The sequence below is a fragment of the Natrix helvetica genome (genome assembly GCF_964273705.1).
Source record: "Natrix helvetica genome assembly, chromosome: 2".
Lineage (NCBI taxonomy): Eukaryota > Metazoa > Chordata > Lepidosauria > Squamata > Natricidae > Natrix > Natrix helvetica.
In genome coordinates this window covers 28,084,803-28,100,747 of record NC_138552.1, presented here as the reverse complement: position 1 = coordinate 28,100,747, position 15,945 = coordinate 28,084,803, and the positions used below count along the sequence as shown (strand labels likewise).

The window sequence follows — 15,945 nt, the reverse complement described above, 5'->3', positions numbered from 1 at the left end:
ATCATCCACACCATCGAGAAAACATTCTACCTTCAGTGTGGAATCCATAGCTAACCATCTAGTCTCTACTACAAGATGTAAGAAATTCCCCAGACAAATTAAATCTGAACTTAAGACTGTTGAAGCATAATCGTCCAAAACATGCTTTACACTCATGCACATTTACACCAGACGTATAATCCAGAGGGTGCTGGATTCTTTGCAAAATGGTAAAGCTGCAGGATCTGATGGCATATACCTAGAACTTCTAAAGAACTGTGTGATCCAGCAACTAAACATTGGCTTGCCTCCTTTTTTAGTTCCATACTATACTCAGGATAGCTGCCTCCTATATTTAAGAAGACCAAAATTATAGGAATTTTGAAACCAGGAAAGTATCCAAACCTTCCCCAAACTTATAGGCCAATGACTCTGCTCTGTCTCACCTACAAACTTTTAGAAAGACTTGTGTTAAGTAGAATAGTCTATCAGTAGAATCTGTCAACCAAGTAGAACAAGCTGGATTTTGCCCCAAATGTGACTGTAGGGACCAAGTCCTTGCACTAACTTCCTACCTGGAGAACGAATTCCAAAAGAAAATAAAAAATGTTTCAGCAGCCTACAATACTATCTCTAGAGAAGGACTTCTCAAACTAATCAAAGTTATACCTTGTCATATAACAGTGGATTGGATTTATATGTTGAGTAACAGGTTATTTCAAGTTTTCACGGAATTCAAAAGAAGTACATATCACAAATTGAATAATGGACTACCCCAAGGGTCAGTCCTATCATTTGCTCTTTTAAACTTGTACAGCCATGAACTGCCTGAAATCATTTCTTGGAAATTTATTTTTGCCAATGATATCAATCTACCCAAAGGAGAATGAAGAAGCTTCTTGGATGAGTAGTGAAACGTCTTCAAGTAAAAATAAAGTTCAATTGCCTTTTGAAAAAGCACCTTTGGGACAACCATAACCAGGATGACTGAGAATCTCCACAAAGGTATCAATCTCACAGTTCAAAGACCCAACTTCAGTGACAAAGAGGAAATCCTTTCTCAAGATCTCCAGAAGCTGAATGACTACTTCAAAAAATGGTGCCTCCAAACAAACATAACAAAAACAGATGTAGCCACATTTCACCTCAGCAACAGGTATGCAAATTACCAGCCTTCAGTGAAGGTACTATGTTTACAATGTAATAACTCTCCGAAGTACCTGGGGGTAACACTGGACAAATCACTAACCTTCTGACAATACCTGGAAAAAACAGGTATTTAGTATTAAAATATTGAAAAGCCTCAACAATTTACTGAACCGACTGGATGGAACATCCTGGTGCTGATGCTAACACCCTACAAACAACAGCCTTGGCTTTGGTTTATTCCACAGCTGAATTCTTGTGCCATGGCCCACACTCAAATGGTCAATGTCCAATTCCACCGGACAAGGTATATCATCTCTGGCACATTGCATCCCCCTCCTGTGCACTTACCAATACTTAACAATATCATATTCCCCCATATTAAAAGACAACAAGCTCTCTTTCAGCTATGGACAAAGACACTGAACAAGGCCCTCCCCACTCAGCAGAACAATGCACAGTCCATCATAAGAGTAAAATCCCATAGGCCAGCATGGGAAACAGTTATTCACTTAACCTCTACCCAGTTTAACCGCCAAAATGTCTGGAGAGACAAATGGTCCAAGCTACCTTCTTGTGGCCTGACCATTAGTGATTTCTCTCTACCAAGCCACCTGGTTTTGACTTGACTCACTCTTATCTGGACAAAATTGAACAGAAATGGATATAATACTGGAAGAAGTGCCTCTGCCCTGTATCAGTGGAAATGGAAAGATTCCCCTTGTTGCAACTATAGTGCTGATATGTAAATAATTAAATATTGTGCAAGATTGCCATGACATATGTTCTCTGGTTCCCTAGACAGAAGATCTACATGAAGCAACGTCAGCAGCAATAACCTGGATAGCTGAATTAGACGTACAGTTAGTATGAGGCCACTGCCATTCTTCCGTAGAAGTTTTGTATATAATTATGTGGCTTGTGTGGATACGTTTACTTCTCTTCTGTCATGTTCTCCTCATACGCTAAATAAATAATAATTACCAAATGTTTTGATGACACAGTAGCCATATACTGAAGGCAACAGTGGAGATGCAGTGATGATACTGTTAAATTACCATCAAATTACCAGTGTACACACTTGCTTCAGCAGTAAGTTCATTGCTATTTCACCCCAAAGAATGTATTTCAAGCAGCATTCTAGTAATACTAAGGAAATAAAAAGGCACAATACCTCAATATTACATGTTTCAAATCATGGATCTTAAATTATTAAGCACATTCACAACATAAACAGAGATGAAATCCTCTGTATGGTTATACACTAACAGATCCATGATAGTATTTTTAAAAGATGAGTAGTGTATAAATTAAAATCAAGTTCCATTTTCAAAATGCTGTTTAAATGGAATTTGGAAAGGGGTTTTTTTGCTTCAGTACATCAGATTCCAACTGATATTATCACAGAAATTTGAGGAAAATCTTTGAAGAATTGGTATTTCAGAAACCAACCTACCTTCTTCTATCACTGTTCAGCTTTAGGTTGTTAGAGTCCACCATATTTGCTAATGCTGCACCAAAAATCTTCCTAATACATACAAATACTATATTCATACAAGATAGTTCACACATAAATATATGACATCTGGTTCTTATTCTTATGTGCATTCATTCCCTCCTTGCAATCTTGTTAATCTTGTTTACTGAACAACAAGTGAGTAAGAAGGAGAAACATTTTATAAAATTAGCCTTTCTGCCAAGAACATACTCTACCTATCTGTACCCATAAAAAAGAACAAACAACAGAAGCAACAACAGTCTGAATGGAAGTAGCTTCTGGCAAAAAAATCCACTAATCTCTAAAATATGGCTTATGGCAAGTACCAGCTGTTTCTAGAAGACAAGTTCTTACAGCTAGAGAGTTATATTGTGCAATGACTACCACTCGTGACTACTTTTCTTCTTGCTATTAGGAGTTGTGCAGGCATGAAGTGTTACTTGCATGCCTTCTTACAGGATTAGATACAGAAGCATTAGAGAGAGTTGCACATTTAACCTCTACCATCCTCTATCAAAATTGAATAGCCTGCCCATTTTAGTGAGTCTTAGCATCCATGTTCTTAAGCACAACAGGGATTTATGAGGTAACACTATAACAATCAACAGAGAACATGGGGCTTATTTGGTCACAAATTTTAGCCTCCTCTTATATTATTGGCAGTTTCAAATAATGTAAAAAAAAATTTTTTTTTAAAGTTGAGTGAAAGATTAAGCTAGCTGGATGACTTTGGGCCAGTCACATACACTCAGCCCAACCTACCTCAGAGGGTTGTTGTGGGACAAATATGAGTAAGATAATAAAGGTGGGATACAAACAAACAAATAACTTTTCTTATTGTGAAAAGTATTCAGAAATTTAATCTCACATTTCTGGTGTCAATGGATCACTGTATCCACAAGCATCTAAAGGAAATCTTGCCCTACTGGTCTCCTTGTACCTATTCAAATTATCTCTAACACTGCAAGGCTTCTGGGCTCGACACAGAAAGCATATCAAACAGCCTAATGTTGATATTTTTAATATTTGGAATTAATAAAATTATCAAGTGATCAATTAAATTTTAAATGAATGGAAATGACTTGTAAATTCAAATCAGCCAGAAAAATGAGCAAAGCCAAAGGCTTATTTATAACATGGTCATTTATATCGCTGAGCCTTTTGCAAATGATTATTTTCAAATGTGTACAGATCCATGATTGTTTGGGGAACTACTGTATGAACCTTATACAGCAGTGGGCCATGGGCCGGATGCGTCACACACAGGTCACAACCACCTCAGCTCCGTGAAGGGGAAAAACGTCGTGATATGTCATGTGATGGCAATGGGGCACGTCAAGTTTGACACCCGTGCTATACAGTAACTGTCAACAGCAATTGTTGAAACTACCAAGATCCCCAAAATAATTATAGACAACTCATTAATACAATAAGCTTTTTAAGCAATGTAGGAAATAAGTGGTAAAAAGCTGTAAGAAAATAAGTCTTCTTACAACAGATTAAGAATCTCACAGCAGAAGAGTGGAACTTCACTTTTTTAAAATAATTTTTTAGACTTCCAAAGGCTTCAATAAGTATGTTAGTAACCCACTATTACCAATGGAGGGAGGGACAGCTATGATATTGGGTCTCTTTTGTTTGGAGGCTGCTTAAAGTCAAGCTAGAAATTACTGCCAAGTGACTGAGAAGGCTTGTTTCTTTGTGGAATGTGTGATCCTTATTATAGTAACTACCAAAACTGACATTTCAATTAGCCAAGCTGTTTACAGATACACTACACTTCCAGCTTGTTTCTCCCCATCCACAATCTTACACCTAAGACTTCCTCAGTATCTTTAGCCCAGCCTCCAGTGGCAATATGTAACTGCATATCATTGGTGGACTACTTGTTTTAGTTAAATGACAGAGTGAAAAGGACTGATTCCTGTGATCCTCCATATGCCCAGAGCCACTTGAATAGACAGCATGCTGCAGAAAAATAAACTATAAAGATTTGATTGCTCTTATCCCATAACTATCGACTGGAATCCACTGCTCAGACAGCAACAGAACCACCCAAGGTTCCCAAATCCCAACCTATCCAGGCAATTCAGATAGATACTATAGTCCAGAGGTGTCCAAACTTGGGAACTTTAAGACTTGTGGACTTCAACTCCCAGAATTCCCCAGCCAGCCATGCTGGCTGGGGAATTCTGGGAGTTGAAGTCCACAAGTCTTAAAGTTCCCAAGTTTGGACACCCCTGCTATAGTCTCTGAAACTGAAGTTTACCAAGATGTGCATATTCTTTCCATCCAGATTCCAACAAAGATCAGCCACCAGAGGAACAAATGCATTCATGTTTCTATCTGTGACAAGATGTCAAGCTAACACCCAATAGCAAAATTCTCACAAATGCTTCTTTAACAAGATTTGTTGAAAAGGAAAGAGATTATAGAAATTTCAAGAACTAAATGGTTTTCACTTTCAAATGCCATTTTATGTCCCAATCTGTTAAAATGAGAACTTAGCCTCTTGACCACAGCCTCTGCATGAAGTGGTAAAAAGGCTGTTCACTTGACTGGTAAAAGGCAAATGTCCAGATGTCCAAAGTAAAATCTCTCTCAGGCTGTGAACATACCATTACAACTATGCTGATCTATTCCAGAAATAAAGATTTTATTTGATTACCACTGCACTATGTTTGAACTCTGACTGGGAGTTGATTTCCTACTAACTTTCAAGTGCCCTTTTGCCAAAAGGAAGGCTTAATATAAACAAAAGGTCTTCAGATCACAGGGCTATTACTTGTAGATTCAATAAAAACAAAAAAGGACATTTGGTTCACTGCTTTCATCACCACCAGGTACATACCAGTGCTCGATCAGATCTATAACGGAATCATCTAAGTATAGAAATTTGTAAATTGTGTATGTTCCTTATCAATAAAATAAATAACAACTTCTCTTTGTCAAGAGGCAGGAAGAGGATCATAGCAACCAAAGCCCTTACTTTAACATTGATAAATGAGGTGCTAAAGTACAAATGTCCAGTTTTCTAGATTCTGGAATCTAATCCCCTTTCCTTCAATAAGTCTGACTAATGAGATTCTGTAAGAATATAGCTTTCTTGTTTTTGAAAATGAGCGATTCACTTTTGGTCTTGCATTTTTATTGTTCTGGGTATTCTTTTGCTTGTTTCAACTTTTATAACCTTCCTGATAAACAACCAACCATTCAGGATTGCCACTTGGAAATGTCCTCACAAAAGCAATTTTTATCATTGTAATGGGTATTTTATATTGTACAATAATCTACAGTACAACCATAAAATGATCTGATCATAGCAAAGAATAGGTGTGAATTTCTTCCATATTCAGATCGTATCTTATCATCTCCAATTAAATATGTTGGTATAGGGAATACCCATCTTTGTGAATCTAAATTGAGATTACCTGAGACAAGCTCATTGCCCAACATAGAAGTCATGAAATCCCAAATCTACTCCGATTCCTCTCCCAGAAGATGGAGACTCATGGTCCTCTGAACCCAAAACTTCTAGGATTTGAGTATCAGTCCCAAAATAAAGACCAGCAGCACCTGAAAGGCTGATATTAGTCAGCAGGGTGGCTTTTACGCTCACGTTTACACAGAAGACTCATCCAATTACTTTCAGGTAAATGTTACTGATCATTGCCAAGGTCTCATGAATGAATGCAGCAATTACTTCTCCCTGGCTTCAGAATTACAGCAGGACTGGGGGTGGAATGATCTCCAATAAGATCACAATTGTTGTCCAACTAAAGTCTCAATTATGCATACCACAGTTGTGCATTTGTCTATCACCAAATTATGCATGGATGAACATGGTTTTATTCCACATAGATCTTGTGAGGGCCCATATATACATTCTTATCACTCAGGAAAAACTAATGTGTATAGTGTACTGCTGAGCTTTTATGGCTAATGTCAATCAAGCAGGTACAAATACAAAAGTCCAGTCACTCCATCTACAGTTGTCATGCGATGCCAAAAGTATACAAAACAGCTGACCATGTCTCTAAAGATGGCAGCCACAGCTGCTGACAAAATGTCAGGACACCAGAAAACCAGACAACAACCACTCAACCTAAAAGCTCATTACTGACATGAAGTAAGAATATGCCTACTTCTCTTCATTGTTAACTATATGGGGAAAGTTTTCTTATGGGGAAAAGAAGTAATACAAAAATAACAAATTAATTCTTTTTAAAGCAATAAACTGGTCAGATGTCAGCTTACCTTAATTCATTCATCCCAAATATAACTCGTGTTGTGATTTGAAACAAAATTGTACATATTGATAGCAAAAGCTGTTAGTATCCAATTTATCACTCTCTCATAGCGCCTCCTAGACATCCTAGCCACTCCCTAACCAGTAATAACTCTTTTAAATATATTCCTTTAACTCCTAAGGTGACAGAAGCTCATGTGTTTAAATCCTGAAGCACATAAAGCAAGACAAACATTAAAACTATGTCTGATTCAGTGATACATAAGTTATTCTTGATGAACAGCTTGGAATGGATTGATAATAAAATCATTGTATTCTTAAGAGTTAGTCTATGTGAGAAATTTACCATAAGAGAAAGAAATACAAACATCATTTAAATTTTTAAAAAGGAACAAAGGAGAATCTTGGAATTGATTTTGATTTTAAATTGATTTTGATATTACAATTTAGAAACTTATAAAGGACTCTATCTGCTGATAACAAACATTATTTTAAAGAAGGCAACTTGAGGCCTCATTAATAAACACAGCCAAAATAATATTTCTTTATTCAATGGATTAAGTCTTAATAGATTGCAGTAATACATTGAATGTAAAATATTTTAATATTAACAGAACATTTGGCAAGAATACATGACATTTCATTAATACTGGAAACCTACAGGCATGCCCCTTGGCACAAACTGGATTTCTAATTAAATATACATAGACCGGTGTATTAAAAAAATGCTCAAAACTGTAATTACTGGATAAAATCATATTTCTTTATGATAAAACATTGTTTACATGTGAATAGAGTCATCAATATTCTTATTAATACACAGGCAAAAGACCTGATGAAACGATACTGTTCAATGACATACAAGATGGCATTTGGCATTTCTTAGATCTTTATGTTTCTAATAATATGCTAGCTTTTGGGGCCCAATAAAATGCACACATTAATAGAATCTCTCTCTCTCTCTCTCTCTCTCTCTCTCTCTCTCTCTCACACACACACACACACACACACACACACACACACCTTTTCTCAAATATTAGGAAGATATATATTTAATTCAGTTTTGGATTCACACACTACCCTAATCTAAAATCATGCTATCAAATGTGGTACGTGCCACTAATATAGACCATATTAAAACAGAATCTATGCATTAACAGAAGACTAAATAAACAACATTGTTCATTTTTAATGATTGCTTAATACCTCTTGAATCACAAGCAGCATTACTTGTAACAACAGATACTAGAAAACAACAATAAAAAAGAAATATTGCCCTTCTGAGCTTCCTGAATGCATCTAGCTGCCTGTTATGCAATACCAAATGATGCCATACAGATTGTTGGGCTGAACCAATAGAATTTACCGAATTTATGTTCTTACTTGAAAGCCCATTTACACCTTATTTTTTCTTATAAAATCACTTTATTCACATTATGGCAGACTTGATGGGATGGGTAGTTATGACCTCAAATATCTTGCTCATGCCATGATGGGTTTTAAAGGTTATAACAACTTCTTTTCACAAATCAAATATATAACCAATGCTTTCATTGCATTTTAATGCCTTTTAAAATAGAATGGTGAGTTTCTGTCCAAGTGCAGAATTTCTCACAGAAGCTACATATGCAGATACGCTAAAGCATCCTGCCACATTGTTGGTACATATTTCAGGGAGGTCCAGTTTGGCCAATGCTTAAGGCATTAGGCTAGAAACTAGGAGACATAAGTTCTACTCCCATTTTAGGCATAAAAAAAGTTGGCTAGGTGACTTTAGGCCACTCTGTCTCACCGACCTCAGAGGATTGTTGTTGTAGGGAAAATATGAGAAGGAAAGTGTATTAAGTATGTTCACCACTTTTTTAAAGCAAAACCACATAATGGCATTCCATTAGCTCTTCCCAATATCATCCAGTAGCATTACATCTTTATAACATATTCTATATAAAAATTGGTTAGATTTAATAACAGAGTTTCTAAACCTCCTTTCGTAGTCACCATTATCAATTTATATCAAATTTCCTCTTATCAAACCAATATATATATATGTGCTGGTTTTGTTGTCTTCGGGTCTTTTCTCATGTAAGATTTCCTGAATCTTACACGGGAAAAGACCCGAATACAACAAAACCAGCATATATATATATATATATATATATATATATATATATATATATATATATATATGCGGTCAGGGGGAGGCAGAGCCTCACCTCTCATCATGAAATAATATATAATATATAATAATAATATATATTTCCTCCCATCCCTTTTACACGGCTCCCGCTAAGCTCCGGTAAGGAGAAGAGCCTTTGGGGAATGAAGAGGAAGAGGAAGGAGGAGGAGGAGCGCACGTGGGGCGGTGCCAGCTGGGCAACCGGTGGAGGCAGGAGGGTTCTGGGAAGCACCAATAACCTTCCTGCCTCCGCTGTACTTTGTGCGCTCCTCGCGACTGCAATAGACGTCCAGATGTGGCAGGGGCTGTTGGGCTGGAAACCCAAACCCCATTAGCCACAAATAATAATCCACAGACGTAATAGATACCAAAGGTAGCAAATTAGATTTATTCCAGTTAATAGTATTGCCATAGTATAAACATATTGCTTTGTAATGTCAACAAACATTGTAATAATTTATATAATTTTCAAGAATAGCCATATTATTAATATACAATATAAGAATAATATATATATATATATTCAATATTAAGTGCCCTGCCTTTAATATCTTGAGATTGTGTAATGGAATCTACCAACGGTTCAAAAACCAAAGTGAAAATCAAAAAAGGCAAGGTACATTATTTATCATTAAAGACCTGACAGACAAGTTGATCAGTGATCATTCAAGCTATAGGATGAAAAAACTAAATTGCAATGCCATGAACAAAAATATAATAGAAATCATATCTTTTTAAAATGCATTTTAATGTTCAATCTGCGCCTATCAAAGGCCTTTTCAGTATCTAACAAACTAAGAGAGTTGATTTCAGTGTATCTGTGGCTATACCCATAATATCAATCCGCAGGCAAATATTAATTAGATACTTATCTAACCCAGCCATCTTTGATGCCTAAGGTTATTGAAATGAAGAATTCATTCCATAAATCCAGATAATCAATCTCTCCCTCTGTCACATTAGGAATCGTACAGTACAAAAGTTTATAAGCAAACCTAAACCTCAATCAACCAGGATCTACCTAGGTTTAAACAGCAGCTTTTCCATCCACAGTTGATTGGATGCCAAAGTTGGGGGGTTTTTTCCCCCTGAAGACTTATCTTGGGGATGACTGCCTCTTCACTTATGTCACTCTGTGACTTACAGAGCAGTGGGGGGCTGTTCGCTGCTGTTTTCATGGTAAGCGCTGTCCGTTTTGTACTGTTCGCGCTGCCAGTTTTGTAGTGTTCAGCCTCTCTGCCCTTATCAGAAATAAAATATTAAATGACACTGGGGTGGCTGAGGTGCACACTGCTAACTTTTTCATTCACATTGGCATTTGAAAAATCCATGTTTGTAAATATATGGTCACTGACCATTTATTTGATTTGTTATTTATAATGCAATTTTTATATTCCAATTTAAAAGTTTCATGCTTTGATGTTATAAAGTCAAGCAGCATGAAGTTATTTAAAATAAATATCAGATATTTTTAAACAAGTTCTTAAAATCAATCCTGAAATGTCTGAGACCTAATAAGATCATAGAGTACTCTCCTTTCCTATTTGCCTTTTATTCTATGTTCTTCAATCTCCACTGATGCTTCAAAGTTTAATTAGTGTGGCTTTTGCTATTCAGTTGGGACTGAGTCCAGTAGTCTAGAAGTTAAACTATAATAATGATTGTACTAATGAGATCCACACACAGAGACATACACACATACACAGTATGTGTACTACTACTACACAGTATATATAGCATATTACTATATTGGAACGAAGTCCTGTTACTCCATTGTATCTTTCTCAAACCCTCTTTACATACACAAAACCTAATTTTTAGTTAGGTCCAATAACACAAGATTGTCTAGCTATGTATTTTCAATTATCATTATGGCACAATTTCTATTCTTCCTCCACCACTCCAATGTAAACAAATAAATTAATACATAGGAACAACAGAAATCTGTTGGTAATGAAAATATAAAGTTTACTTTTTGAAAGACAAATTGCATAAGGGCTTAGCAGGAATTCAAGTTATAATCTTCTTTTATAAAAAGCTTACTATAGTAGCATTAAGACTGTTTCCTCATAGAAAGATAGGAAAAATCATAGTTACACCAAAAAGGCTCCTTAATTATATAAGTTATACTCAGGCTAAGCTTCACTGAGCTTAATGCAGCTTGGTCCCAGTGTTTGGATTGCAGCCTAAATTTCAGAAAATTATTTCATCATTAAAACTCCATTCTTACCATTGGACATGAGTATTTTGAAACATTCAAGATCACAGCTTTAAAAGCTGCTTTTCCACACTCTTTAAGAACAATTAATACTATGTAATTCTATCAGCATTTACTGAAGGAAAGTACACATTAATAAGTAACATTAAAGTACACAAAAAAACTAATCTGGATCTTCAATTTTATTTTTGCTAGACAAAATAAATGGAGGGCTACAATAACATGGTAAAATTAAGACATTGTCAAGAAAGCTGCCTTACTTTTTTATTTCATGGAAGGCAGGGTATTATCATAGTTAAATATTTGGGGAACTGAATAATTTAAGACTATTTACCTTTGAATTAACTGTAATGACTAACATAATGCTCATATTCAGCAAGGAAAGTCACTCTATGCGGCTGCAACCTTCTCCAAATGGAGATGTTATACTGCATTAGTAATCATCCAATCCCTGAATGGATGGATGAATATTTTTATCCCTATTCCAATCTACAAAAGATTATTATGCACAGCTAATTGCTTAGACCAGAATTAGTTACAGAGATTTTTATTTTATTTCATAAGCATTTTGAATTAGAATGATGGGACATACTGCAAATAGTATTCATAATTCAGAAATGTGACGAAGTAGGAGCTATTTAAACCCTAGGGTGAACAACCATAGATAAGAAAGAAATATGCAAGGGCCTTATATCAGCTGTACTATCCACTTATTTCAAGAAGACCATATGAAAAGAATTAATATTAAGTTACTGCACTTACTGTATTAAATGTAATAAAGTGATTTAGATTTTAAGAATTCAGTTGAAGCATTTACCATTTAGAGCCAGTATAGCATAGCAATTTAAGGCACCCTGCTAGTTACCAGGTGACTGAATTCTAGTTCTTCCCGAGACACAAAGCCAGCTGGTGACTTTGAGCCATTGTCCCTCAGCTCTAGAAAAAAGGTAATGGCACATAACTTCCAAAAATCTCGCCAAGAAAACTGTATGGGCTTATCCATACAATACCAGGAGTCAAGAATGACTTGAATGCACGCACACATGCACGCACGCACACACACACACACTAATTTAGGTGAAATATTAACAAGGGTAATAATGGCTATTCAATGTTTAAACATATTGAAATTACAATTTGCACTAGCTTTATTTTTGTTGGATTTATTTCAATTAAATCTATACTGTCCATGCAGAGATAAGCTATTTACGGTAAGTAAAATGATTTCTCCAGAATGTATAAATATTTTCTCAGCAATTAATTTTAATTTATTTCAGTGAGTACCCATCCCCCAAATGTGCAAAATTTCTGTAACTTATTTGTAACAAAGAAATTTGTCCTGTACAAGCAACAGACATTCCAACAAATACAACATTAATGAAATGATGATCTATCTGCGGTCAATACATTACAATAAATCTTTCAAATGAGATTTACAGGTGCATTTCTGCCTTGTTCTTCTCTGGTCAAAGCAAAGGTTTAGTGAGATAAAATAGCCAACATCACTATGGCATATAATGAGCACACACTAAACAGAGACATATTACAGTGTTATACTATTAATTTACTTCAATGCTAGCTCTTCTAAAAATGCATTTCCATAATCAGGGTACATAGTTCATGTGCCAGCTTGGAATTCAGTTTCAGTTAGCAGCTTATCTGCTACATGTTCATATATGTTAACATAACTGCTTAAAAAGTAGCAAATTCACAAGTTATGAGTATATACAGAACCACTGATTATTGGCAGCCTTAGACTAGATTTGGTTGTACAAGTAGTTTAAAAAATACTTGTATATTAAGACTGTAAGACTAAACATGCTTATTAAAAGTGAGTCATAGGGAGGTCAAGGTGATCTGCTTCTGAGAGAAATTCCTGTTTAGGATCAGGCTTCTTTCATAAGCAATGCAGAATGTAGGTCTCAGAGCCCCCCCTTACTGACTATAAGGGCATTTTTCCACCAACCCTTAGTAAAATGCTTTGAGGGAAAAATGCATTTATCTGAATTGAGGGTTACTAAAAAAGCCATCAGAGCACACTTTAACATATGTATAAAAAAAACACTCTACCGCTCTTGTCAAATTTACAGTATTGTAACTTTGTTCCTTGCATCCTTACTATTGATATTGTTTCCTGATTGCTTATTTGTATCTTATGACTATCATTAAGTGTTGTACCTTATGATTCTTGACAAATGTATCTTGTCTGTTTATGTACACTGAAAGCATATGCACCAAAGACAAATTCCTTATGTGTCCAATCACACTTGGCCAATACAGAATTCTATTCTATTCTATTCTATTCTATTCTATTCTATTCTATTCTATTCTATTCTATTCTATTCTACTATTCTACTTAAACCAGTGCGATTTAATTTAATAGCCCCAACTGAAACCTGTGTTTCCTGTCCGGAAAACAGGGCGAATTCTGCATCATCAGTTAACTTTAAGCAACGAAGGCAAATCGATGCACTGTTTTCAAGACTTGTCATCTGAAATCTCAATTTATATCTGTTTCCACGGCAGCCTGGTAGAGAGGCATATGGATTTTTTTAAAAAAAGAAACCTGCTTTCTCCCACTCCGTAAACAGATTTCCCTATTTTCAAACAGCGTGGGGGGAACAAGCTACAGACGCGCTCTCGGTTCCTGAACTGTTGAGAGCACCAATTAAACGGCAAGCCAACCTAAAATACTCCACTTCGCCGCATTTTACAGCGATGTTTACCCGCATCCCCATTCCTTCCCCCCCCCTCCACTCCCCAACTCTGGATCCTCCTACTAGTAGAAAAAAGAATCGCCTGAAGAATTAGCGGGTTGATCCGCACACAAACTGAAAAGGCTGGGACATCCGGTCCTTTTTCCACCACTCCGGCCAATTCAAACTTCAAAGCCTCTCTCAAGCAACCGCCGCTGGGCAGGTATTGAAATGGCTTTTCGGCCCCGGGCGCCCCTTTGAAGCGCGCCCGCATTCCTTCTGCAACCCACAGCAGAGGCAAAAATCAAAATGGGGCTGTTAGCGCCAGGAAGAAACCCTTCGGAGGGGTGGTAAAATAGCAAAGGAGGCGTGCGCTGGGCAGGGGAGTTTGCTGCCAAAACAATGCTTGGGAAGCAGCGCCGCACGCTGACCTGCCCCCGAAAGCGACCCCTGGCCGGCTTCCCTGACAAATCCCAGGCTCCCGGGCAGGCAGGCAACTCTCGAGGCTCGCCCGAGTGTTTGCAAACACGCGCCCTCTCTCTGCACGGCGCCCCAAGTGCCGCGTTACCTGCCCGCGCAGGCATGGAGGGAAGTCGGCGGCCGCGAACAGCCCCGAACCCCGCGTCCCGGACACCCTTTCCCTTCGGCCAAGGCCGCTCTCAAATGTCACCCGCAGCCACGCCAGCTCCCGCCCGCGTATACCCCGCAGCTCCACTCACCCAGCTCCGGCTGAAGTGGGGGGTGGCGGCGGCGGCAGGAACTCCGGAATCCTCTGGGCTACGCCAGCTCCCGCCGCTTGGCTGCCGACGTCCGGCTGCGGCGGGTCGTGGGAGCCGGCGCTGAGGAAGCCGCCGCGGCTAGGGGAGGACGCGGGGCTGCCGGGGGTGGAGCGCGGCGCCGGGGCCAAGGGCTGGGGGGCGGAGGAGGAGGAGGACGTGGCTCCCCCGGCGGTCCTGGTGAAGCAAAGAGGCAGCTCCGGGCACTCGGCGGGCTCCGGCAGCCGGTCCAGCTCCACGCTCCGCACTTTGCGCAGCTGCTTCCGCTTCCAGTCTGAGCGCGACTCCCTCTGGCCGCCGCCGCTGTCTCCGGTGGGGAGCCGCGCGACGAGCACCGGTGCAGCGCCGCTGCCGTACCGCGAAGGCTTCGGGCTCGGAGCGCCTTCGGAGGGCGCTGCTCCGGAGACGGCAACTGCGGCGGCGGCGGCGGCGGCTTCGTTCCCCGAAGATAATCCTACCGAGGAGGCGATGTGATCTCCAGCCGCCGCCGCCGCCGCCGCCGCCGCTGGTCCTCCTGCCGCCGCCATTTTCTCTGGCGGGTCACATCCCACACTCGCCCTCCGTCAGTCAAGCGCACCGGCTCTGAGCGGGCAGGGAGCGAATTCCCCGGACGGCCACTACGCCTGCGGCGTAGCTTGCGCCGGTTGCGTAGCCGGAGGGGAACTGGGCCGATGGGCGGGCCCAGGTTGCGGGAGGGAAAGAGAAAGAAAGGAAGAGGGCGGAGGCGATAGGTAACCTGAGGGGCGCCCTGGCTGCTTTTGCTCAGCCGGGTTCTCTCAGCGCCGCCTCTGGCCGGCCAGGTGCATTTGGCTTTTGGCTCTGCGCTCGCCTTGGCCGCTCCTCCTCGCCTCCTCCCCCGCCCCAACCAAGTTTCTTCTCTCAGCTGCCCTGCGTTCCCACCAGAGAAACAGTATCTTGGGGGAAAGTGCCTGCTCTTCACTAGGGATTCTTCCGTTTGCTTGCGCTTCGGGAGGATTGCACACCGATCTGCCTTGTGAAAAAGTTGTTGTGTCTGTCCGGTCAGCAGAAATAAGACAATTAGTGGACCTCTGAGGTATTTAGCAAGGATGGAAGCACCCTGAACGGCAACGGGGGGGGGGGAGAGATTTTTTTCAGGACTCCCCCCATAATAACTGGCATTTCCTGTAAGTCGGGAACCAGAAGTAAAGACCTTCAGGCGAAGCCTTATGTGCTGAAAGTCTGCTTT

The 15,945-nt window shown here is 39.3% G+C and overlaps 1 protein-coding gene across 4 annotated transcripts in view; it reads right to left on the bottom strand.

Annotated features, from left to right (window-relative positions):
• The window catches only part of MAP3K1 (mitogen-activated protein kinase kinase kinase 1), a 77,815-nt gene extending 62,415 nt beyond the window's left edge, over positions 1-15,400 (bottom strand). The window contains exon 1 of one of the 4 annotated variants that reach the window (XM_081944162.1): positions 15,197-15,400. Coding sequence is in view for 2 of the 4 variants with exons in the window: in XM_081944164.1 (XP_081800290.1) it covers positions 14,682-15,265 (584 nt within the window). In the remaining 2 variants the exon portion in view is untranslated. Of the gene's footprint in view, positions 1-14,092; positions 14,253-14,681 lie in introns of those variants that run through there. The other 3 variants (XM_081944164.1, XM_081944163.1, XM_081944161.1) reach the window with 3 other exon arrangements.
• Positions 15,401-15,945: the final 545 nt, after the last annotated feature.